At 51.5% G+C, this 24,055-nt stretch overlaps 9 protein-coding genes across 9 annotated transcripts; 3 read left to right on the forward strand and 6 right to left on the reverse strand.

The window, feature by feature from the left end:
• Positions 1–849: 849 nt before the first annotated feature.
• On the forward strand, positions 850–2,036 carry STEHIDRAFT_172377 (alcohol dehydrogenase; the record flags this gene model as incomplete). Its single annotated transcript, XM_007310052.1, has 1 exon — positions 850–2,036. Exon 1 carries the CDS (start codon positions 915–917, stop codon positions 2,034–2,036), a length of 1,122 nt encoding a protein of 373 aa, XP_007310114.1. The 5' UTR covers positions 850–914.
• A 231-nt stretch (positions 2,037–2,267) lies between these two features.
• On the reverse strand, positions 2,268–3,606 carry STEHIDRAFT_135020 (uncharacterized protein; the record flags this gene model as incomplete). Its single annotated transcript, XM_007310053.1, has 4 exons — positions 2,268–2,897; positions 2,953–3,028; positions 3,094–3,158; positions 3,460–3,606. The coding sequence occupies 4 exons, from the start codon at positions 3,604–3,606 to the stop codon at positions 2,268–2,270; spliced, it is 918 nt and encodes a 305-aa protein (XP_007310115.1).
• A 349-nt stretch (positions 3,607–3,955) lies between these two features.
• On the reverse strand, positions 3,956–5,364 carry STEHIDRAFT_162416 (farnesyl diphosphate synthase; the record flags this gene model as incomplete). The annotated part of the gene is made up of 2 exons (XM_007310054.1): positions 3,956–5,137; positions 5,215–5,364. 2 exons carry the CDS (start codon positions 5,362–5,364, stop codon positions 3,956–3,958), a joined length of 1,332 nt encoding a protein of 443 aa, XP_007310116.1.
• Positions 5,365–6,581: 1,217 nt separating this feature from the next.
• STEHIDRAFT_172380 (alpha/beta-hydrolase) lies at positions 6,582–9,529 on the reverse strand (the record flags this gene model as incomplete). Its single annotated transcript, XM_007310055.1, has 17 exons — positions 6,582–6,831; positions 6,914–7,002; positions 7,118–7,451; positions 7,519–7,607; positions 7,662–7,752; positions 7,845–7,945; positions 8,028–8,211; positions 8,270–8,333; positions 8,394–8,439; positions 8,512–8,542; positions 8,604–8,742; positions 8,798–8,820; positions 8,878–8,898; positions 8,955–9,018; positions 9,088–9,240; positions 9,299–9,360; positions 9,420–9,529. Coding segments are annotated over 17 exons (1,658 nt in total), but the record flags the coding sequence as incomplete, so codon positions are not given.
• A 1,081-nt stretch (positions 9,530–10,610) lies between these two features.
• On the forward strand, positions 10,611–11,825 carry STEHIDRAFT_162418 (sure-like protein; the record flags this gene model as incomplete). Its single annotated transcript, XM_007310056.1, has 5 exons — positions 10,611–10,734; positions 10,795–10,850; positions 10,917–11,052; positions 11,111–11,230; positions 11,314–11,825. 5 exons carry the CDS (start codon positions 10,611–10,613, stop codon positions 11,823–11,825), a joined length of 948 nt encoding a protein of 315 aa, XP_007310118.1.
• A 315-nt stretch (positions 11,826–12,140) lies between these two features.
• Positions 12,141–13,870, reverse strand: STEHIDRAFT_115519 (uncharacterized protein; the record flags this gene model as incomplete). Its single annotated transcript, XM_007310057.1, has 4 exons — positions 12,141–13,228; positions 13,265–13,279; positions 13,414–13,673; positions 13,755–13,870. 4 exons carry the CDS (start codon positions 13,868–13,870, stop codon positions 12,141–12,143), a joined length of 1,479 nt encoding a protein of 492 aa, XP_007310119.1.
• Positions 13,871–14,257: 387 nt separating this feature from the next.
• On the forward strand, positions 14,258–17,355 carry STEHIDRAFT_67627 (P-loop containing nucleoside triphosphate hydrolase protein; the record flags this gene model as incomplete). The annotated part of the gene is made up of 11 exons (XM_007309933.1): positions 14,258–14,362; positions 14,428–14,541; positions 14,643–14,701; positions 14,797–14,951; positions 15,117–16,069; positions 16,130–16,279; positions 16,339–16,414; positions 16,481–16,603; positions 16,665–16,837; positions 16,982–17,100; positions 17,187–17,355. The coding sequence occupies 11 exons, from the start codon at positions 14,258–14,260 to the stop codon at positions 17,353–17,355; spliced, it is 2,196 nt and encodes a 731-aa protein (XP_007309995.1).
• A 440-nt stretch (positions 17,356–17,795) lies between these two features.
• On the reverse strand, positions 17,796–20,263 carry STEHIDRAFT_172383 (uncharacterized protein; the record flags this gene model as incomplete). The annotated part of the gene is made up of 4 exons (XM_007310058.1): positions 17,796–18,556; positions 18,619–18,819; positions 18,877–18,975; positions 19,030–20,263. The coding sequence occupies 4 exons, from the start codon at positions 20,261–20,263 to the stop codon at positions 17,871–17,873; spliced, it is 2,220 nt and encodes a 739-aa protein (XP_007310120.1). The 3' UTR covers positions 17,796–17,870.
• Positions 20,264–20,778: 515 nt separating this feature from the next.
• STEHIDRAFT_125681 (Septin) lies at positions 20,779–22,652 on the reverse strand. Its single transcript, XM_007310059.1, has 7 exons — positions 22,590–22,652; positions 22,481–22,532; positions 22,074–22,422; positions 21,896–22,013; positions 21,641–21,836; positions 21,325–21,584; positions 20,779–21,258 (listed from the first exon to the last, which is right to left on the reverse strand). Exons 1-7 carry the CDS (start codon positions 22,632–22,634, stop codon positions 21,136–21,138), a joined length of 1,143 nt encoding a protein of 380 aa, XP_007310121.1. The 5' UTR covers positions 22,635–22,652; the 3' UTR covers positions 20,779–21,135.
• Between the last annotated feature and the right edge of the window lie 1,403 nt (positions 22,653–24,055).

Below are 24,055 nucleotides of genomic sequence, written 5' to 3' on the forward strand. Positions count from 1 at the left end.
TGGCTTTGGCCTCGTATATCATAAACATATGGTCAAAATAACAGGATCTGGGTACTTCTATTACATGCAGTTGACCCATACATATTTTGGGGCATGGGGGAAAACGTGGGAATTTGGCCATGTGGCCCTTCCCACTCACCTAGACACCTCCATTTTGTGCACCGTTCACTCATATCTCAACAGATTGTCTTGAAAGTTGATTCATTCGAGAGAGGACACTCAAAAGTAATATTTAGATGTGCAAACTGTAAACGAATGAGCATGCACACAATCTGGGAGACTGAAATCAATTTGGCTGTCTAGAGGACCGGTCAATTACTGTACAGGACGCTCGTCTTTTCACTTCTTTTCGACTCGAAGTTGTACCTCAACCTTGTGTAGAACCTAGCTCTATTTTATGTCATCTTTTATCTGCTTGAAGCTAAATGCACTGATGCTGCATGACGGCTGACTTCCTGACTGCTCCAAGATCTCACGCTTGATTTGAACGCGTCCCAGTGGAAGAATGGGAAATTCCATCGCTTCAGGTTGTTGCAAGTTATTTAAATCCAATACAGGCGCCTGCATTATTCCTACGGTTGTCCCACTTATACACGCGCCTCAAGCGTCTCATCTTGGTGTGGATAAGACAATGGAACGAAGTGGGTCGGACTGCACACATCCACACATACCTTCCCCCAAGCAGCAATGTCCAGGACTACTTGTGTGGTGCATTGTCTCGTGCACGTTCACCACTGTTTTTTTTTGAGAGAGATTTTAGGTGTGGCGAGTGGATGTAACCCCGACAGTCCTACTCACAGCGTTGTGGGCTCAATGATAGAATTGTATATAAATACTGGGTGTCAGAAGCGTATCCATCTCCAGGACCAAGTTCTATAACCTCCAACGCGCCATATCTCAACAACATAACCATCATGACCTCCCAAACATCACATCCCCAAACCCACCGTGCCCTCGTCCTTCACTCCACTTCCTCTCCCCCCACCGTCGAGGACCTCCCTCTCCCCGCCGTAACACCCGGCAGTGCCCTGATCCGCATCCTCTCCTCCCCCATCCTCTCCTACACATCCTCAATCATCTCCGGAAAGCGCACCTACCCGTTCCCCACTCCCTTCATCCCGGGCAGTAGCGCCATAGGCCGGATCGCCTCTACCGGACCCGACGCCACTCTCCTCGCCCCAGGCCAACTCGTCTGGATCAACAGTTTCATAAGGGGGCGTGACGATCCGACCGTGGCCATCCTCCTAGGTCTGCACGAAGGGTTCACGGAGGGAAGTAGGCGTCTGATGCGTGGGGAGTGGAAGGACGGGACGTTCGCAGAATACGCGAAGGTTCCGCTCGAGAGCTGTTTCGCGTTGGACGAAGGGCGATTGACGGGGAGCGTGAGCGATGGAGGGCTGGGGTATGAGACAGAGAAGTTGGCGTATATATCGTCGTTGCTCGTTCCATATGGGGGCTTGAGGGATCTAGGGCTGCAGGCGGGAGAGACGGTGATCGTGGCGCCCGCCACAGGGGCTTTCGGTGGCGCAGCGGTGCAGGTGGCGCTCGCTCTGGGTGCCAGGGTGATTGCGATGGGAAGAAATGTGGATAAGCTGAAGAAGGTGGCAAGTGTGAGCGATAGAGTGGATGTGGTTCCAATCACAGGCGATGTTGAGGAGGAGACGGCGGCGCTGAAGAAGTTCGGACCCGTCGATGCGTTCTTCGATATTTCGCCACCCGAGGCTGCGAGGACGACACACGTGAAGAGCGGTATACTTGCGTTGAGGCACGGCGGGAGGGTTAGTCTGATGGGAGGAATCATCGGCGATGTGGCGCTGCCGTATGCGAAGATTATGCATTCGGATATTCAGCTGAAGGGGAAGTGGATGTATGAGAGGGAGGATGTCACGGCGTTGATACAGATGGTCAGAGCGGGGGTCTTGAAGCTGGACCAGGTGGAGGTTGTCGGGAAGTTTGAGCTTGGAGAATGGGAGAAGGCGTTTCAAGTAGCAAAAGAGAATGCTGATATGGGGCAGTTGGTGTTGATGACGCCCTGAATGGGGTCGGTGGCCGTTATGCTCGCTGAGATGGTTCATACGTACAGAGTACGCGAAACTTCGGACACTTTAAGTAGATAAGGCGGAAATAAAGCTATAATGTTCATGAATATCTATGGCAAATACCAGCAACGTTCCAAATTGAAAAACTGGAAGAGAACTATAAGGTATATCAAGAGTGTATCGGATAGAAGGTAGTGGGGAGCGGTGGAACCCACCTTCATACATAGTTCATCGTCTCGTCACCCGTATAACCATGAACATCGCCACAAAAACCACCACAACAGCCAACACACTAGCCATCGTCAACCACGTCGTCCCCCAGCTCTTACTCCGATGATCCCTAAGCCTGACCCTCTCCTTCGTCATCACATCATAGTTCGACCCAATCTTCTCATCGACGTCGCTCAACACCGCCTGATCACGAGCAAGAGCCTCGCCAAAGTGAATCGCGTTCTTGCGCAGCTGACTGGCCATCTGTGCCAGCTGGTCTGTCATTTCGTTTTGGACCGCAGATGAATTCTGAAGGAAGGCGGGAGTCGGTCTGGTGGCAGAGGACGAGGACGATTCTGCTGTAGCGCCAGAGGGAGACTTGGATGGTTCGGCGGGTGATGCTGAACGTATCGAAGATCCTGAAGGAGGTGATAGAAGGGTATAACTTGGACGTGAAGCTTCAGAGACGTCTTCTGCCGGTCCGAGGAGAAGGTCAGCTTCTGAGGGTTGTGGTGAAATGTCAGAATTCTCAGGCGGGTGGGTCGAGGTGTCCATAGTGGCCGGGAGCTCGATACCGCGAAGAGAGGGAGGAGGCAGTGGGATGGTGGGTAAGATGGGCTTTGGCCTTGTTGGCTTGACAGCTACCTGCTGGATAGACAAATCAGATAAATTGTAATAAATAACAGGGAGTACGATGCTCTACCTGGTTCGCAGACTCGAGAGTAGCCTCTAGCCGGTCAATAGTCTTGCGAGCATTATCGTAACGTTCGAGGTGATTCCTGCGTAGTAGAAAGAGACGTGTCAATGTTATGCAGACATGTTAGTTGACTTATGATGGTCTTACGAGGATACATCCATCTCGTCGTATAGTTGGACATTGCGAAGTAGTTTTCTGGCATGTTTCACTTTCTGCAGAGCAATATCGCGATTCAGCATACCATTCGTGATGCAATATAAGCTTTGAGAGGGAAATAATATGCGAGTGACTGTCTTTTGGTTAACAGCGACAACACGAATCGAGGTGACCACTAGTGATCCTCAAGGAACTAAGACATCCATTCAAACGACCGAGTGTCGTGTATGACTTGATCATATGTCCAACAACACTTTTGGTAGAACGCGTAAAGAATGGCCGAATAATATCGTCCATGGCTATGACGCCAACGCACGAACAACAAGTAGCAATGAACACAGACGGAGTGGCACGAACCTGAAGCATGCTCTGGCATTGTATCCAAAGTGACTGGTTATTATCTTCGCTCCAGTCAGTCTCCTGGATGGCTTTATCAAGCTTCTTGACCAGTTTGGAGAGGTTGATTCGGTCATGGAGGACTTGCTCCTGTGTCTGGTAGCTCATTGTGGCCGGCGTAGTGGTGGCGTTGACGAAGAGGTGGGCGCTAATTATAAGCGCTCGCTACTTGGCCAGTGACATGAGGCCTTCAGTTGCTGAACACGTAGCTTCTCCTGACAAACGAGCAATCCACTGTAAGAGATCCAGCTCAGGACCGTGTACTCGACTGATCATCCCTCTGATCTCAGACGTCGACGGCCACACAGCACAAGTCAAAGATCCTTCAACCACATGCGACGGATATTGTATTATCGGTAAATATGAGTGTCGAAACCGCAAATAAAGCAAACCGAGGTATACATCAATCAAAACTGCCATTTCTATGTCAATAACTCAACCCTCCTGCCCCCTCCCTCTACTTCTGCCTCTTGTAAATCTTGCCCAAGAAGCTCGTGAAGACCTCCCTCCTCAACACCGCATCACCCTTCTCGCTCTTGATCTCCGGCACAGCTTGAATCATCCCGTTCAACTTCTCGTACATCGCGGCCTCGTACTCCTCATACTTCTGCCTCACGCCAACCTCCTCAAAGACCACCTTCACCTTCCTCTCGCACTCTGGGTTCTTCCGTCCGTAGTTCGTGTCGAGGATGGCGCGCTGGGCGGGGGTCGCGAGCGCGAGCGCGGTGTTGATGCACCACGAGCACTTGTTATCGAGGATATCCGTGCCAACCTTGCCGATCTGCTCAGGCGTGCCCGAGAAATCGAGGAAATCGTCCTGGACCTGGAAATACTCGCCCAGCGGGAGCAAAATCGACAGCGCGATCTTGTACGGGTCCTGGTCTGCGGCCTTCGCCGGTGTGCCAGTGGCAGCAGGCGATCCGTTCTCGGACACAGGTGTGAGTGGTGATGAAGGTGCAGCGGCAGGTTCAAGAGGGGACGAAGTCGACGGGATCTTGCACATGTACATGGCGGCGGCAACGGGGAGGTAGAAAGAGTAAAAGGCGGTCTTGTAGATCACGATGAGACTGTGTCGTTCGAGGCTGAATTTGCTGAGGTCGACTTTGTTGACGGGGGCGGTGATGAGGTCGATGAGCTGGCCCATCTCGGTCATGTAGGAGACGTCGTGGAACATCTCGAGGAGGTCGGTGTAGTAGCTCTCGCCCTTGAAGTGCATGCGGAGCATTTGGTAGATCGCGCCTTCGAGGAGCAAGGCGTCGTTGATGGCGATGGTGCCGACACCGTCGACGCGGTACCAACATGGTTGGCCACGACGGATGATGGAGTCGTCCATGAGATCATCGGAGACGAGGAAATATGATTGAAGCTGTTGTGGGAAACGAATAGGTTCAGAACTCGGATATAAGGACGAATGGGGAGCATGACCGTGGACGAATGTGAAAATATCTTCTTCTCCAGCCCCTGCTAGACATGCAAACGAACTCCGAGGTAGGAAACTCACGAATTCAATTGCCCATCCGAGAACAGCAGCTTTGAGGTACTCATCGTCCGACAGTTCACGGCCCTTGATGATCTGAACGGTGTCGATAACACTCATACCACGGTTGAGCTTTCCACCGGGAACATTGTAATCCAAGTTCTACGAGACGGGAACATGACCAGGGTAAGGATATCATTCTATGAAGGTCGAGGAAGACATGGTGGTAAATAACATACGGCGGTGTACCAGTCGACGGCATCCTGCGGCATACCATGCGACTTGAAGTGCTCAATGAGTTCATTCTTGATAATGTTGTACGCTCCAGTGAAGCGATCCCTTGCAGCCTTCTTCAAGGCCTCCTTGCCTGGCGCGGTAGTAGAAGACATGGTGAATATTGTTACGGGTAGATGGAGGAGGTATGGGTGGATGAATGGATAACGGAGAGATGGTGGTGGGTGGTAAGAGGATGGCAGCGGCTCAAGGGAGAAATATATGAAGATCGTTCGATAAATTCTTATTTACATACGCCGCTTCCTCTTCCCGCTCGTCTCCCGCCTTGTCCTCCGCAACGAACATCAAACCGCCGGCCTTCACGCCAGATTTCATAGGGTTTCATTTCGCTCTCCGCGCCTTCATCTGAACTGAATCTGACCATCGCTCCGACCCCGTTCGCATTTGTTTCTCCTTCAATTTAACCTCCATTTTTAGTGGTCTTTTTGTTTTCGTTATCGGCGCTTTCACTGCGTGAGACACGCTTCATCTTGTTGACGTTCGACGTATGGAATCCGTTCCGCGTCCGTTCTAATACGTTTCACAGCGCTCTGTTCGACTCTGCATCGCTTGCGGCAGAATCAGCGGCCGTTGGCGATGGTATATCTTTCCCCATCGATATTCAACAAGTCTGCGAGAGGTCCCATCGCCATGCTATCATAAGGGCCTGTAGATCCGAACGCAGACGTCACAGAGCTTTTTGTTCATGCTCGTGCTCATCCTACTGGTCCTTGTTCTTCACGGCGCCTAACCGCTCTCAACCTAAACTCGAACATGTCCTTCTCCGAAGAGCGGTGATCCGCTTCTACTTATACTTGTTCGTTCCACCCACAACTCCGAACAATGCTGTGTCCGGACCTTCTGCCCCTGGATGGATTCCAATCATCATGCATCTCTGTTCGCACCTGTGGTACGACTCGTCCACAAAGTCGCTTTGGGGCCTATTGCACACTGAGAATCAAAAACACGGCTGTTCGAACACTTGGATCAGTTGATTTTCATGAGACGTGTCTGACTCTCAGTTTTGTCTTGTGCAAGCGCCACACCGCAAACGGAACTTTACTTGACTCCCGGCGGGTGGAGAGCGTTGTCTGTTAGCCGCCGGAAGGCCGGTATTGTGTGGCCTGCTCGTCTCAGAAGTGCTGGCTCCTTTTGCTAAATACTTTGTTTGGCCACCTGGTGCGTTTTCGAACATGCGTGCTGCATGTTCAGACGGTTATGCTTAACGAAGCGCCCGCACCAAGGTTCACTCTTGTTCCTTCCTCGCTCACGAAAGTCCTCCCGAACCAGTTACGCCAGCAAAGCAGATCGCAGTCGACCATCATCAGGAGGGAATGGCCGTTCGCATATCACGGCCTAAGGGCTGTGCCAACATTGAGAGGAACAGAACTTCCATGTAGCACCGTGCGGCCGCAAGAGCCAATTGCAGCGCGATGCCATACTGGTCCACTGATACGGTACTGCAACAACCAACGGAGGACGCGCAAAGCTCACTGGTGCATTATTATTCGTCGGAAAGACTTCAGTCATGAAGTATATCCGGGTCCGAAAGACTTGAACAGATCGCATTGATGCTCCGCGCTCTGTTGACCGTGTCTCAAGTCAGTACGCAGTTGAACACCGATAAAACATCAATATGGATCCCGGAATTTGATGGGTACGCACCACATCGACTGGTCCGATCCAGTCCGCAGAAGGGATGTCCAAACCCTGCGCGAAATTGTCGCCCGCAAACTTGGGCCACGCAGGAATCGCTGTTCACGCCACACACACGCCACCACACACATCATGAAAGAGAAGCAAAAATGACCCGTCAGTATCTTCAAAGTCTAACAAAAGTAAATCGCAAGGGACAACTTCAGGACTTACTCGTATTCCCACCCACAACTCTCCCCTGCACGACACCCGGATCTCCCCCATTCACAAACGCCTCCCAATAAGCTCTCATCGCCTCACTCAACACCTTCTGCTCCCCCGTCAACTCCCACGGATCCGGACTCCAATTGAACAAATAATCCAACTCCCCCGAGTGGTACGCACCCGTATATTCCGGCGGTATGATGTCGGAGGGAGGATTGCCCCAATGATTGGAACGGTCTCGGAATTCGAAGGCGTAGACGGTCGTGTGTTGCGAGAGGGCTTGCCAGCCGAAGAGGTCACCACAGAGGGAGAGGACGCTGCCATATGCTGTTAGGGCTGCGGCCTGAAAAGAAAGTTAGCGATGAGCCGATCATTTTGTGTGTTTTGGGAAGAATGGAAGTGCAGAAAACGGGTGTGTTACTCGCCTCCGCGAGATTGAGGCTGAGCTGAGTATCGCCGGGCGGAAAAGCGGCATACACCAACGAGGCATTCACGCCGACTGGAAACAACGTCAATTATCTTCTTACCAGATTTTTAAGGTGAGGGCACGTACAAGTAGCTTCGAGCGTAGCGTTGTAGCTCTCGAGGGTTACATTTGCACCTGGACCGGCCGTGGTGGCACTCGCTATGAAGAGCGTGAATTCCTAGCCAGACAGGACCAAGTCATCACAAGAGGTGCGTCAGCTGAAAAGAAGAGAGTCGCGGAGACAAGGAAAAGGAATGCAAGGCAACTGACATCTCGATTGCCACCGATGAGCAACGGGACTTTGACGAACTCTCCAGTCGTGAAAGCTTCATTCGTCGACAATGGAACGACCACATCGCCGTATCCTGGGGCTACAAACCGACCATCCCCATACATTCTCGTTAGCCTCCAATTCTATTCCAACTGAACCAGAAAGCTGCGTTGTGCACGCACTGAAAGCAAATGAAGTCGACGCGTTCAAAACGTCTGCAGCACTAGCATTACGCAGACAAGCCACCAGCACCGACTCGTCCGTGCAGTTCAGGGCAGCTCCGAGGCCAGTCGTGATGTTGTAGGTACTGTTGACCGCTGGAAGATACGATTTAACGAGCAAGGGAGCAGCACTTTCGACGATTCCCTATGAACCGGTCACGTCAGCGTCAACCAAGGGCTGTAAAAGGGGTCTGGAGGGCTACTTGGTGGTATAGACCTGCGCTGCTGGGTGAGGCGAGGTTCAATATGACGGATATTCCTCCGGCTCTGTGTGCGAGAGTCTGGTAAGCCTGGGTGTCTTGTTAGATTTTGGATGCCAAAACGTACGATTCACCGCCAATGGTCACTCTGTTGGGATCACCACCGAAGGCAGCTGTGACGAGTATCGTACATCTAGTCAGGTCCTGGCGACGGAAAGACAATACACAGAGATAGGGAAACACACCGATATTATCCTGGATCCATTGCATGGCCAACTGAGGACTTTTCATTACCGCATTGTACTATGTGCTTTATAGGGTTGGATGGCTGGCTTACCTGTTGATCTAGCATCGCGAAGTTGAATATATCGTCTTCGGATAGTTCGGGATAACCTAGGAAACCGAAGACGGATAGCCGATAGTTCGAGGTCACATAAATGAGGTTCCCTTCCACGACTTGTTTTGTGGCGTTGAACCTAGGAGAGAAGATGAGAGACGGTTGGGTAGTGAGAAACTATCAAGATCACGTACTCGCTTGCATCTTGGACTGCGAACTATCGCAGATTCAAAGTTAGTGTGCTTGGAGGCCTAAGTTCAAAAGACGAACATACGCCACCACCATGGATCCAGTTCTAGCGTGTCACAGTAAATATATGATCAACAAACAATGCAATGCAAGAGAGCTTACTACGACGGCCAAGCCAGTGCTGTTTTTTCCATCTTGTGGTATGGGAGTATACACATTCAAATACCTATTCCAACAACAGTTTTGATCAGAATGAGCCAAAAGCTTTACATCCAAAAAAAAAGCTGGGACATACAAGCAATCCTCGTCCGTCGACCCTGGCACAAGTGCACCGCTCTCAATCTGGGGGCATCGTCCTATAAAGTCGGTCGCATTATATGTGGCATTGAAAGGTGGCGCCTTCTGCGGTGCTTCCCATCTCAGGTCTCCAATAGGCGGACGTGCGAAGCTAAAGCAATATTTCCATTGAACAAAAAATAGAATTGAAGGAGGTGGCGAAGACGTACGGTATCCCTCGGTACACTCTGACACCTTCTTCGTAATCTGTGTATCCCACTATTTCTCCCGCCTAGGTCCAAATATCACGAGTTCTTCAGTATAGGCATTGTGTTATGGGAAGTAGCGTACCGTAGCATTAACTGCGGTACTTGGATCTGGAGCCCATCGCTTCACTACCTCGCAGGAGGCGCCACCCAACACTCCGAGGACAAGAGGCAAGTTCTGTAGCAACTTCATGGTTCGAGAAGGTCCAGTGAAGTGGAAGTTAGGGGCAAGAGCGAAGCGGTATATGTACTCCGTCGGTCTCGGTCATCTTGCATTTTTTGTGACCTCTTGACCTATATTTCGAGCCTAATCGACTCAAATGACGACGTACATCATTTGATGGGTCAGGAGGATGGCCGTTCACGAGACGCAGGTTTGGAGGTGCCCCCGAGAACGATCCAGATGACAGTCTGAATTTGCAGCCAGTCCGGGGCGCGACAAAAGTTCAGCCTGAGTCGAGCCTCACGATGAGATGTTATAAGAAGCAGCAGGGAAAAATTCAGAATCAATACACTGAGGTTCAGCGTTCAACTTATACGGACGCGTGGTAGTCTTAGGGTAAATGGAGCTCGAGCTCAAAGATCTGATGACCATGCAGGCTACATTGTGACAGTCACTAGTCAGCGCCGCCGAGTAGAATCAGAGTACACAATCCTAAGAGAAAAAGGCAAGGATAATGTCGCATTCAACAGGTCTTTGAGAGGCGTCATGTGCGAACTGAATGAGATGATGATGGTCAGGACGGCGATGTGGCGTCGGCGGAATGCTACAAAGTGGCGAGAAAGCCGAGAATTTACGTGGTGATCGCGTGGGCCAGTCAGACAATGTCTGCGGGGAGATTTCAAACCTCTTCATTCCTGTCTTCATCGTGCTGAGCATGAACGCTATGTGAAGTTGCAGGATTTTTCCTTCTGGTCGATGCTAGGCTCATATCCTTCAAATGCTTTCGTGAACGTTCGAATGATTCGCGCGCATCAATTCCCAATGGCGTAGAGCGACAACCCGAATGGGTTCTCAACGAAGTGAACGTGCGTTGGGACTCTTCACCAACTTCAACCCAAGACAGCTTTTACAGCTGCCACTCTCTTCGTACCTGCGCGTGATGCACATGTACTCGTATATGTACGTCTTTTTTCTCGATGGTCGCCCCCGAGTGCTTCTTGGCCCTGGGCTTCTGAATCATATATAAGTCGGCCTCGAGAGCAAGTTCCTAATACACGCCGACTATTTCAGACCCTGTCGCCTCTTCAACGGACGATTCAGCTCTGATTGACAATGTTCTCTTCCATTGCTAGTACTGTCGCTCTCTCTGTTCTGGGCGGGGTTATCTCCAATGCCCTCGCTACACCGGTTGCGCGTCAGCCTGGTGCAAATATTCTCTTGAGCAATGATGACGGATGTGAGTTCAACTGCCGCTTCCCCTGCGAACATGCATGTGTTAACCACTTATGTTGATCAGGGGCTGTGGCAAATATTCGCGCCTTTTATCAAGAGCTCGTCGCTGCAGGCTCCAATGTGAGTCAGACTCGGCGGTTTAACACATCTTCGCTCACTCTGTTCCTCTCGTACTTATATCCTTAGACCGTTCTCTCCGCTCCCGCTGAGAATCAGTCAGGCACCGGATCCTCGACTACCACACCTACTCCCCTCACTGAGGAGGGTGAATTTGGCAGTATCCCCGTAGGAGCGCCTGCAGAGGGTCATGATGCTGACGACGGTACGAGCTCACTTACACTTCTGAGTATTAATCTAAGCCAACGACCATTGGAATGCAGACCATATCTGGTATGTCAATGCCTACCCGGCAGACTCAGTTAACTATGGCCTCAACACTCTTGCTCCCGAATTCTTCGGCGCCCCACCGTCCCTCGTCGTGACAGGCCCTAACGTCGGCAGTACGTACCGTATCCTTATTCCCCTCTCGGACAGTGTTCATTCTCGTATGTTTACTTCAAATGCATTATACGTTTTTGTGTAGACAACCTCGGCCTCGCCACCCTAGGTTCCGGAACCGTCGGAGCAGCCACCACAGCGTCCCTCGCAGGCGTCCCCGCCATCGCCTTCAGCGCCGCCACAGGCTCCCAAGTCTCCTACACGACCCTCACCCCTTCCGACCCCGCCTTCATCTACGCATCCGCCGCCACAAACCTCACTTCCATAATATTGTCTTCTTCCGGTGGCGCCTCGTCCCTCCCAGCCGACACGATCCTCAACGTAAACTACCCCGCCGCCGGCACGGGCACATCATGTACTGCCAGTTCGAGTTTCACTTATGTTTTGAGTAGGGTGAATACGGCGTTGGGGTTGCCGATTGATGTGAGTACGTGTGGGAGGAGTGCGTTGCCTACGGAGTCGAGTGTGGTGGGGACGAGTGGGTGTTTTGCGAGTGTGAGTGTTGTGAGCGCGAATACGAAGTTGGATGTGGGGAAGGCAACTCAGGCGGTGGTTTTGGGGTTGATTGGAGATTCTTTGGGGTGTTTGCCTAGTTGAATGATGTTTGACAATTGTACGGGCTCTGGTTTGGTCGATACGGAGAGATCCACGATGGTTGCGTCTTGGTTGACTGTTTGTGTGATCTTCGATAAGGGTGAACATATCCAGGTAGATAAAGATACATATATGTGGACAAGATTCGTACATAGTCACAGTGTCAGCGAAATCGACAGTGTTCCAAACTTCAAGGAGACAGTTCAAAAAAAACCACTCCACCCATATAGACAAAAAGAAAAAAAAATCCACAGCGGCCATCAACCGCATAAAAAACCAGTCGCCGCACAGCAGCAATTTAACCGCAAACTTTGTGAATCATGCAATCATCTCGACTCTCGCTCGCCCTGGCCCTTGACTTCCCTCCGCCATCTCCGCCGTCACCAGAGACATCCCACAGTTCCTCGCCACTCTCGGCCGTGGTATCTTCAACCTCCTCAAATGAACCGGTAATCTCCTCACCTGCCACCCAAACCCTTCCTCCTGCTCCTGATCCTGAACCATAGCCGAAGCGACTGAATCCGGATTGACCACATCTTCAGGCTTTGCATACCTGGTTTCCGGATTCTGATCTGGCGCCGAAGCTGATGCCGACGAGTGCTCTTGTCCACCGGGGAAGAGTCGACGCAATATGACGGAATTGACAGCACCAGCGTGAAACCAAGGCGAAAGACCGCGATCGGTCGTGTGTCCCAACGTTCGAGGCGGTACGTTCGGTGGGGACGGGAGGAACGGATAGTCTGTGTAGTAAAGAGAAAGAGATGATGCATGGTCATTCAACTGGCGCAGGATGAAAGGAAAGCCGGCGGTCTTGCCTGGGTGACGAAAACGCTTGGATGAACGAGGCGGGTCACGGGTTTGGAAGACGTCGGAGGTTATGTCAGAGATAGAGAGAGTTGTGCTGGTTGATCCTTGCTCGTCGGGGGAGTCGGAATTGAGGGAAAGAAGAACTTTGGTGAGGATGATGTAGGTCTCTATGAGCTGGTGGATATCGGCTTGTAAAGTTGGGTTCATGTACGTCCGTTGCACTCCAGGTGCATCGGGATAAAGTTCGTTGGCGGGTTTGACCGAGAGAGATGGTGGAAGGGACGGAGAGGGGTGAAGCCAAGGAATGGAATATCGGTGCCAACAGTCCCATGCACTTCGGTACGGTAAAGGGACGGAGAAAGATGCCGAGGTTGTGTTCAATGTCCGGGCGACCCGATTCCAGTCGGTAGAGCGGTCATTGTGTGTGGAGCCATTGACAGTGTTCGAATGCGAATGAGAAATAACGATAGATTGAAGGAGAAGGTATTCCGGAAAGGTCCACGGGTTGAAAGCAATATAGATGAGAGGATCGTGAGGAGGAGAAGGTAACAAAGCTTCGCGTGACAAGATCAAGGAGAATGAGCGTTCGCGGGACAGAACTAAACGGTGTGGCGAAATCGGGAACTCAGACTTACCGGCGCTTTCCGCCACTGGGACGATATATTTATGGGCACTAAACACGGTAGAAACATCTTGTATATTCGCAGCAGCATCAGTTGAGCCTCCTGGAGGGGTTCGCAAATTAACCTAGATGATCCTTGAGGTTGTACCAGTACTCCATTACCTTGAGGACCAAACGGGTTTTCCAATAGTGGGAGACCGAAGAGACTGGCAGACTGGCGTCTGGACGGGTATGCCGATACCGTGGGTGATAAAGCCGACAAGGGTGGGTAAGCACTCGCAGGTTCCGAAGGCTCTGAGTACGTGAACGAGGACGCGGTGTGCAGAGTACTAAGCGGTCCAGGAGTATAGATGGTGGAGGAGCCTAGGCCGTATGGAGAGATATCGGAAGCCCCTTGCTGAGCATCGAGGCCAGTATAAGACCTAATATACAAGGACATATATGGTACAGGCATGAGCCAAGCATTTTACAAACAAAGAGTGTGTGTGCAGTGTGGCGCTCACTGTAAGACCAAAGGAGCCGGGCGTCTCTTGAGTTTGACAACTGGCGGTGTGTAAGGCGCAGCACGCGACTTTGACCTCCTGTATTCAAAATGTGTTCCTGTGTTGTCTTGATCCATAGACCAAGAGAGTTAGCTGGATGATCGCCACCCAACTTGACTTGTGTCTTGGGACAAAGACTGGACAAGAAACGATCAAGGAAATGCCACAACAGAAGTGCAGTACAGAGATGCGGTACGGGGAGAGCAGAGAGCCTCTAGGAGACATATTTGGGGCATGTTGAGTATATGTGAGTGCTCGGGCTGGGTGGCAGCCTGCTGGCTACATGATCCCGCCCTGCAAAGACAATAAGAGCCCGCCGTCACGCTTGACGGCGTTCTACTCGTGTCACACTGTGACATCATGTGATCGCGCCCGAGTCACAGTGTGACTCTGTACTGTTCTCGGCGAATTTGGGCAAGGCGTCTGTTCTCTTGCTTTCGCTCTCTTCTCTTGTTTTTCACGAAATGGCTGGCGGAAAGAAGGACAGTCAGGCAACGGTTGGGTACAATGAGCCTCTATTTGGCTTCATGCCACGAAATGTTGGGGCAGCGCAGGTCCACAAGGCGATGGTACGTTCTTTGCCTCTCAATCCTAAGTGCATCTGGCCTCATTACATTCATTCTCATTTTTCCAGGATGGAGACGTCAACCCCTTCACCAAACAACCCTTTAGCCAGGGCTACAAGAAGATAATGGCTATGCGGAAGAAGTTGCCAGTATACGCTCAGATGGAGGAATTTTACACCGTGGTGAGTCTCGCATGGCCAACCCTGCTCCACGAAGGATCCTCCCTATCCTTCCCCAAGTTTCCGCCTTTCCAAGACCTTTCGTGACTGATAACCTAGTAAAGTTCAGTAAACACCAGATCATCGTCATGGTAGGCGAGACTGGCTCAGGAAAGACGACCCAGTAAGCCCGAAGCATAGGCTTGCTCCCTCGTTCGTCATCTGCCTTTTATACATCGCTGACGGTCAATCCTCAATTCATGTTGATGCACCCTCTAGAATACCACAGTTCGTCGCATACTCGGATCTCCCTCATACCAAGGGCAAGGTCGTGGCGTGCACTCAGCCGAGACGAGTAGCTGCAATGTCAGTTGCGAAACGTGTTGCGGACGAAATGGACGGTGAGTGTGTTCGTTCGAGGTCTTTGAAGTCAAGTGCTAGGTCTGTTGCGGGTGGGGTTTGGATATTGACCGGCATATCAGTCTGTCACAACCTATGGCCCGTCCTACTTTTTAACCAAGAAGCTGCCTCTTTACCCTAGACCCGCAAAGCACGTCATCAGTTTTGCAGAGACTAACTGCACCTCTACAATTATCTAGTACAACTCGGGAAGCAAGTCGGTTACTCTATCCGATTCGAAGACATGACCGAGCCTGGTACTACCTTCCTGAAATACATGACCGACGGTATGCTTCTTCGAGAAGCCATGAACGACCCCGACCTCAACCGCTATTCGACCATCATCCTCGACGAAGCTCACGAACGAACCCTCGCCACCGATATCCTCATGGGACTTCTTAAATCTCTCGCCAAACGCCGCTCAGACCTCAAGATCATCATCATGTCCGCCACACTCGATGCTCTCAAGTTCCAAAAATACTTCACCATTGACGACCCGGCCCCTTTGTTCAAGGTTCCCGGACGAACGCATCCTGTGGAAATCTTCTATACGCAGGAACCGGAGCCTGATTACGTGGAAGCGGCTATCAGGACGGTGTTGATGATCCACAGAGCAGAGGATGAGGGAGATATTTTGGTCTTCTTGACGGGTGAGGAAGAAATTGAAGACGCGTGCAGAAAGATCAAGCTCGAGGCGGACGACCTACAAAATCAGGACCCAGACTCGGTCGGACCGCTTATCTGCATCCCTCTATATTCATCCCTTCCACCCCAGCAACAACAGCGTATCTTCGACCCACCACCAAAAGGACGTGCCGAAGGAGGCCCTCCAGGTCGTAAAGTCGTCGTATCGACCAACATCGCCGAGACGTCTCTTACGATTGACGGTATCGTGTATGTCGTCGATCCTGGGTTCTCGAAGCAGAAGGTCTATAACCCACGGATACGTGTCGAGTCGTTACTCGTCTCACCCATCTCGAAGGCTTCAGCTCAGCAGAGAGCGGGGCGTGCTGGACGGACAAGGCCCGGGAAGTGCTTCAGATTGTATACCGAGAAGGACTTCATGAAAGAACTGGAGGAGCAGACACACCCGGAGATTTTGAGGAGCAATTTAGCGAATACTGTTCTAGAGTTGGTCAAGCTCGGGATCAAGGTCCGTATTTCACTTAAAACACGTCGCTAAGCCTCGACCACTGACATGTTCACATCATAGGATTTGGTCCGGTTTGACTACGTAGATGCACCTGCACCGGAGACGCTCATGCGAGCCTTGGAATTGCTCAATTACCTCGCCGCCCTCGATGACGATGGTAACCTGACCCCACTTGGTGGTATGATGTCGGATTTCCCACTGGACCCCCAGGTATATTCAAGCTGTTCTGATCGTCCAAATAAAAATGCTCATGTACGGCTCTCTACCAGATGGCCAAGATGCTCATCGTCAGCCCGGAGTTCAGGTGCAGTAACGAGATTCTCACCATCGTAGCCATGCTTTCTGGTATGCCTACCCCTCCTTTACGTTGTTTTTGTCGTTTGGCCTTCCTGACTTGTCAACATACAATAGTACCAAACGTTTGGCTCCGTCCAAATAATCAGCGGAAAGAAGCCGACGCTGCCAAGCAGTTGCTCTCCGTCCCAGACGGCGACCATCTCACGCTCTTGAACGTCTATAATGAATACATCAATAGTACGTCGTGCCTTCTCTTCTTCCTTCAATCGGCACTTCTTCTGACATATCTCTACTTCAGACAAGCACGACAAAAATTGGACTTGGACAAACTACCTCTCCGCCCGCTCCCTCGCACAAGCTGACAACGTTCGCTCCCAACTACAACGCATCATGGAACGCCACGACATCGACTTCGTCTCGATGCAGTACAATGACCAACGGAAGCACTACGAAAATATCAGGCAGGCGCTCGTATGTGGGTTCTTCATGCAGGTGGCGCACAAGGAGGGGGAGAAGGGACAATATTTGACCGTGAAGGATAACCAGGTATGCCTTTCCCAATAAGACTCGTGGTATGCTATTGGACGGTTACTGACATGAATTGCCGTTGAATAGGTCGTCGCTCTGCATCCATCATGCGGGCTGGACTCCTCACCAGAATGGGTCATCTTCAACGAGTTCGTACTGACAACAAGACCATACATCCGTGTCGTAACCGATGTCAAACCCGAATGGTGCGTCTCCCGTTGCTCACGTTTATTCACGCGCCATCTGGGCACTGCTTCGGTGAATGACGATTAATCTTCTCTTACTCGCACAGGCTCCTGGAATTGGCATCAAGTTACTTTGACCTCAGCCAGTTCCCAGACAACGAGACGAAGCGCGCCCTTCTACGTGTCCTGAAGAAAAGATCGGCGAAGTCTGCGAGCAGAGAACCATCTGCGAATGGCGAGGCGAGGGACAAGAAGCGACGGAAGGTCGTTGGATGAGCAGTGATCATATTCGTCGTTGTTTCTTCGGTCGCGTATGTACATTGTCGTCCGTCAATATGTGATGCATTCTTGACGCATAGAGGCTAGACTCGGTATCTTGATGTTGTATGTGAGGGTCACTTTCTAACACCTTCCACTTTTTCAGCGCAATACGATAGTACAGCTATGGGTTGAGCATTTAAATATATATCTGCGATATAACGAGGTACCAGTACAAGAAACAGCATTGGATAGTACAGGTACAGAAAAACGTCGGCGCAAGCTGCTAAGTATCGAGTGGGTCTGACTTGTGTGTTTTCATACAGTCAGAGCTACGGCCAATAGGGAAAAAATACATCAACGGAGCACAAAAAGGCAAGACGTCCCACACACATATCTCGTGCTGCACAGAGGGAAGGAGCAAAAAGGACGAGAAAAAAAACTCGGCTGGAGAATGTACAACCTGAACCGGGAGCTCTAGAGACTGATCCTGACTGATCTCAAGCTCCCTTCTGGCCGTTCTCATCATGCCCTCAAACAGCCTGAAACTCAGGCCACCTCTCATTTACCCGTCTCGGCTCGCACTCGTCATCCGACTCCGGGATCGTAACGTCCGTGATGACTGAATGGCCCGTCGTACTCCTCCAGGTGGTCGAGACGTCCGAATTGTGACTCGCCGACGAGGACATACTGTCCGTTATAGAGCTTTCTCGTCGATGTCCACTATGACCACTCGAGGCATATTCATCGCTACTACGGCCGTGAATGGAGGGTTCTTGCTCGAGACCCGTCGCAGATTTGGTGACCACGGTCGACTCGGTATCCCAGACCCCAGCGTGTCTCCAAGTCATGCGTTCACTAGGTTCGAAAATCCCTAAACGCGCTCTGAGTTGGCCTTCCCGGCGAAAGTCCGTGTTCGACCTTGTAGGTCGTATCCTTGCGTCAGGTGGTGGCGATGACGGACATGATACGGCCGTGCGATAGGGGGGCTGTGAATGGGGGGCAGCATAGCAGGGGTTGGGAGAAAAAGAGGCAGAGTGTGTCGGAGTCTCAGCGACATATCTCGGTGGTGGGGTTCTCGGGATGGGGGCGAACAAGGACGGTAGGAAATCGGAGCCGTGAGGACGGCTTGCGTCACCTGGCCTCGGAGGATCTTGAGACGCGTCCATGGAAGGGGCCATAGAACGAGGAGCTGGTCCGTTATCTTCCAAGAAGTGAGCTGTGACGACTGAAGGTAAGTAAAGTATGTCGAGATAAACAGCGTCGGTGAAGATTGCTAACCAACGGATTCAGGATCCTGGACCTCCTCCATAACGGCTGGGCTGTTAACTAAGTTGGTCCGGCCTAAAGGGAAGGGCCCTTTGCAAGCGACGATGTCAGGATCCTCCGCTACGGATTCATCCGCACGAAATTCTCTTTCCCTTCTGATATCACTAGCCCCGTCATGCAGACCGTCAGAACCCTCCGGACCGTGTATAAAATCTGAAAGGACAATTCATGAGATGAGCGAGTACATTTGAAGCGTGGAAAAGGACAGACCTGCGACGGAGCGACGCGAAGTGTGCACTCGAACAGCTTGCGGGGTGAGAATTCTAACACTGTGATCGGATGTGCTACCGTCAGTGTCCTCTTCATCATCTAGAAGAGCATATTAGGGTGGGATCACTTCTGACACTAAAACTAAACACTCACCAGCGAGAACGCCGAATACATCATTCTCACTGACGCTATGTCCTATCGACTCGGCATGCGTCTGTCCGAAGGTGTTGCGCCCGGCATTTGCACGACCACGACCACCACTCACACTACCCTCGACCGGTTTCGTTCTGATCCTCGCCCGGCTACTCGCTCTTGAAGGACTATCCGACAACGCCAGCGGAAGAAGAAGAACCGACAGCGCAGGCCCCAATTCGTCCCTTCTGGTCGTATTGTACACCGACTCCGTCGAATCGACCTCCCCATCCAACACATCGTGCCCCTGCTCGCTACGGACACGGGCTGAATGAACGATAGATGGACTATACGCGCGCGTAGATTCCCTCAAGAAGTGTCCTCCAAAATCAGACAGGGGGGTGCGGGGGCGTTCGTCGTGTATCGAGTTGCGGAAGTATTGTTCGAATGAGGAGTCGAACTCGTTGCCAGGGGTGCTTTCGTTACTGGAGGGTCCGCTCCCGACAGCAAACGTGTTCGAAGGGAGGAGAGCTGGAGTGCGTGGGGTGCGACTCTCGAGGGAAAAAGTGTTCTGTGTAGTTCTGAGGACGTTCTCATCTCGGAGAGGTTGGGTGACCAGGCGAAGGGTCGAGTCTCGCCATTCTGAGATGGTGGGGCTCAATGGCTGATGTTGTGGGGCTAGAATATACGAGGTCGATGGTCGTGGGGGAAGTGCAATGGTTCGAGGGAGTAGGTCGCGGGCAGGAGTTTGTAAGGCTCGAGGAGAGAGAGAAGTATGACTATCGTCTCCGTGCGCAATGGCTGAGACCCGGCCCGTCCGTGAAGCATCGCGGGGTGATAGAGTGCACCCCTGTCCTGGATTGGGAGGTCCAGATGGACGAGGGAGAGACTGATTGGTAGGTGAGATTAGTTGCGAAGGTCGTGGGCTGCTTATCGAGACGGCCGCGATGTCAACCGCGAGGGAAGGGCGGCGGGCTCTCCTCCGTCTCGACAGACACGACAGAGGAAGGTCCGCAGTAGCCAGTGTGGCAGGAACGATAACCTCGAGCAGCGACACATCCGCCCTGCCTCGTCGAAGCTTGAATCTCTTCACGGTGCTCGACACTATTGTCGCAGCGAATTTGAACCTATTTGAACGCTGAGAAGGACTGGTTATGTCTGGGGTAAAAGAGCCAATGGAAGGTTGAGTGAGCGAGACCGAATGTGTTTGGAAGATCGAAGGCCGCTTGAGGGATTTATTGAGCCGTATAGACATTGAGACGGATGTGGGCGAGCGCTAGACTGAGAAAGTGGACGTTGAGGTCGAAACTCAAGGGGAAGAAAGAGTCTTAGAGAACGATGTTCAACCATTTCGTCGAGGTATTTAGGAGCGTCATACTTAGGCAGCGGAACTCAAGTCTACTCGATCGTCATTGAATCATCCGCTCGACAGTCCGAACAGGGGCCCCGCGGGCGCCGAGTCCTCAACCCTCCTTTCAAGTGGCAGTTGTTCACTTTCGATTCCCTACATCCATGCAACGAAGATAGTTAGCAGAATCCCTGCAGAAGCAAGCGAACACGGACCTTCGTTGTAGGAGCAAAGCGGATTTGTGCTTTTGAACCTTACACGAAGTGACACTTTGAGATGGCCGAAACAGGGGGTTCAAATGTATAGAGCCGAGTTGTCGGTTCCTCAGTAAGTCGTCCTCCTACTGTGCATGAGAAAACATCGCATTTGAGAGCTTCCCAGCTTCCACAGCTCTCAAGCTTATAGCTGGTGGAAGAGATTAATTCGCTCTCTGAGCATGCGTATATCTGGCCCAATATTGTTCAGAACGAAATGGTGCAGTTTTGAGGGGCTGAGGAAAGAAAACATGCGGGCAGACCTCGACCTGCAAAATGAGCTTTCGATGAGGAAAGTGTAGCACACGCAAAAGGCACGGAAGAACACTGTCCAATGTACCATTAAATCCTGAGCCAAATTAAAACAAAAGAGAGACTAGAAGGACAGACTGAACAACAAGAGGGGTATACGCGAAACGATGGCGCCAGAGAGGATCATCTTTTAAGAATAGAAACAAACAAGAACGACGGAAAAGAGTGTGGACAGTGTCTGTATAGGGACAAGGAAAGGCAAGAACGAGCCGCTTATCGACGACCGCTTCCACGACCGTAGCTGACTTGCAGGTTGTCCAACTCCGCCTCCAACTGCTTGATGGTGCTGTGGGCGGTCTCGAGGTCCTTGTTGAGACGGTCGCGCTCGGCGATGAGCTGTGGTGAAAGAGCAATTAGCAACGCTAGTTGGGACGAGGTAGAGCAAATGTGTAAGCAACGTACATGCTGCTCCCACTGCCTGAAGCGGGCCTCCTCCGCCTTGACTTGCTCCGTGAAGCGCTTCCTGAGCTGCTCCTCTTCCTCCTGGAACTTGGGGTTGTTGAACTTCTTGACCTTGCGTTCGCCATACTTGCGCGTCTCCATCTGCTGCTGGCGGTAGTTCTCGTAGTGCGCCTCTTCGGTGGAGGAGATAAGGTCCAACATGTAGGTGCGGATGAGGAGAGAGCGCAGCTTGCGGAAATCGCAGTGGTTCTCATTCTCGACTGTAGAGCGGGGAAGGTGAGCTTCATGAGAAGATGGAAACATGATAAGAACTGACCTTCGGCGACACCCCAGAGGTATTCACGACCCTTGACAACTCGACCATCCGGGGTCTGAACGTCTTCGGTGGACCCGATGATAGAGAACGGAATCGCGTCCAAGAGGAGCTGAGCGTGCTCAGTGGCTGTCTTATCCTCAGGGTCAATGGGTGGCTGGTAAATACGAATGTTCTGCGCCGCAATGACATCGCGAATCTGGAAGATGAATGATGTTAGACAGGAGGAATGGTACGAATGGAAGGCGTATAACTGACACGCTGCTTGAAGACAGTCAGGTCATTTTGAGTGAGCGTGTCGGCCTTGGCGATGACTGGAATCAAGTTAACTCGGGTCCCGAGGCGCTTCATGATCTCGATGTCGAGGGGCTTGAGGCTGGACGAGCAAAGATTACTTGAGTATAGAGAAGGAATATCATAACAAACCAAGACTCACGTGTGGCCGGTAGGCCTGATGAAGTACAAGCACGCATGCACCCTCAAGTCGCTCTTCTCGCTCCTCTGCGGCTGCTGCTCCTGGATCATGTACGCCTCATGCTGGTCGTCAATGAAGTCGACGATGGGAGCCCACGAGTCGCGGTTGTTGACGTAGTCACCAAAGCCAGGGGTGTCGATAACGGTGAGCTTGACCTTGAACTGCTTCTCTTCGAGTTCGGCCTTGATGATCTCGACCTCGGTGAGCTTGTCGAGTTGCTTGTAGTGACGGCGCGTGTAGTTCTTCGCGGGGGAAAGCTCGGTGGAGAAAAGAGTGTTGATGAGCGTGGTTTTCCCAAGACCGGACTCGCCTATACGAATAACATTTGAGTGAATAAAGTAAGGGTTATGAACGTGAATTGCACACACCGACGACCATGATGGTGAAGTGCGCGCCATGCTTGGCCACAATCTTGTGCCTCTACAAGCAAAGTTCGCTGTCAGAACGCGTTTGTGGACAGCGATAAACATTGCTGACCTGGTTGGGCAAGTTGGCAATACCGATACCGTCAGATGAAGACATAGCTGGAGAACGTGAAGGACAACGACGACGTGGGCAGCAACGGCGAGAGCAGTTTGGGGATGCTCAGAAGCGAGCGAGTTTGTTCTTGTTTGGCTACGCCTTCCCTCTTCGCTTCCACAGCATTCCACGTGGGCGGCGAACTCGTCTTTCTCGCTACCTCGGTGCATGTTCAACGTTCAGTATCTACGCCTTTCTAATATCCATGATTATCCACAGGCTGATACCGGAAAGGTTGGGCCACACTAATTGCTCAACTTCACTGAGGATATCGCGTCTTTGCTAGAAGGTGAGTTCTTATGTTCTCTTCGATTTAGTAGGTCAGCGATTGTCGGGAGACTATGAAGGATCTGCAATGGCAAACCAATCTCTGGTCAAGACCATTCTGGTATAGGGCAAATATGATACACAAGAATGTCTATTCGCGTTGGATGACGCACAAATCTTAGTGAAGTCGAGCTTGTATACCGTCTTGTCATTGGTCTAACTTTGCACCATAATACTCACTGGAGCAGACAACCCCGAGATGAGTGTTGGGGCAGCAGGCACATTGACCTGGTATATCTCATCTTACAGTCATGCTATGAATGGATACAGGCTCTGTCTTTGCATCGTAACATACGCAGGCACAAGACCACGCAATGAGAAGATCTGCCTGCGGTCCACGCTGCTCCTCGTGCCATACCTTGTACACGAATGAGCTATCATTTCTAAATGATTCTTCTACTCCAACGTATGGTGGGAGCAAATGCTGCAAATAACACCACGCTCATGCTCTACCTCCTTGTGTGATATCATTTTGGTTACCGCATGTTCGCTCATTGTTAGAACACGCGGCAACTCTCAGATCCACAAAGGACGTCATTTTCCTTCTCTACTTGGGGGAATTTCTCCTTCGGAATTTGCTGCAAAAAATAGTCGGACGTTGGTCCCAATGGATAAATCCAATATTATTATGGCTCTGGAAGACTTCCAAGCCCGGTCAAAAAAATGGTGAAGAAGATTCGGTGTCCACCACACATCCGCATCTACACTTCCATCGCACCCTGCACTTGCTGGCCTACAATAGGAATAATTCATGCCATGGAGGATGATCTCCGTCATGACCTGCGCTCGGCCTTGATCCGCTACAACATGTTCGACAGATTTAGACTTTTACGGACTTGGCAGTATGACGGTGTACACTTGGCTCCATATAGGACGCTCATTTCCTTTCCGCGACATTATTTTCGCCGTGATTCAGGGGAACTTTCCACTCCAAACTCTCGAGGCTTCATGTATCACAGAAGGGCCTGCGAAGTGGAGGAGACGTGAGGGGTATCGGTTTGGTGAAGGTGAAACTAGTGACCTGCGAAATCCATATCTGTCGTGGAGCTGGCACTGGAAGGCACTGGGGCTGTCGTCGATGCAAGAATACTCATCAC

The sequence above is a fragment of the Stereum hirsutum genome, assembly GCF_000264905.1.
Source record: "Stereum hirsutum FP-91666 SS1 unplaced genomic scaffold STEHIscaffold_19, whole genome shotgun sequence".
NCBI lineage: Eukaryota > Fungi > Basidiomycota > Agaricomycetes > Russulales > Stereaceae > Stereum > Stereum hirsutum.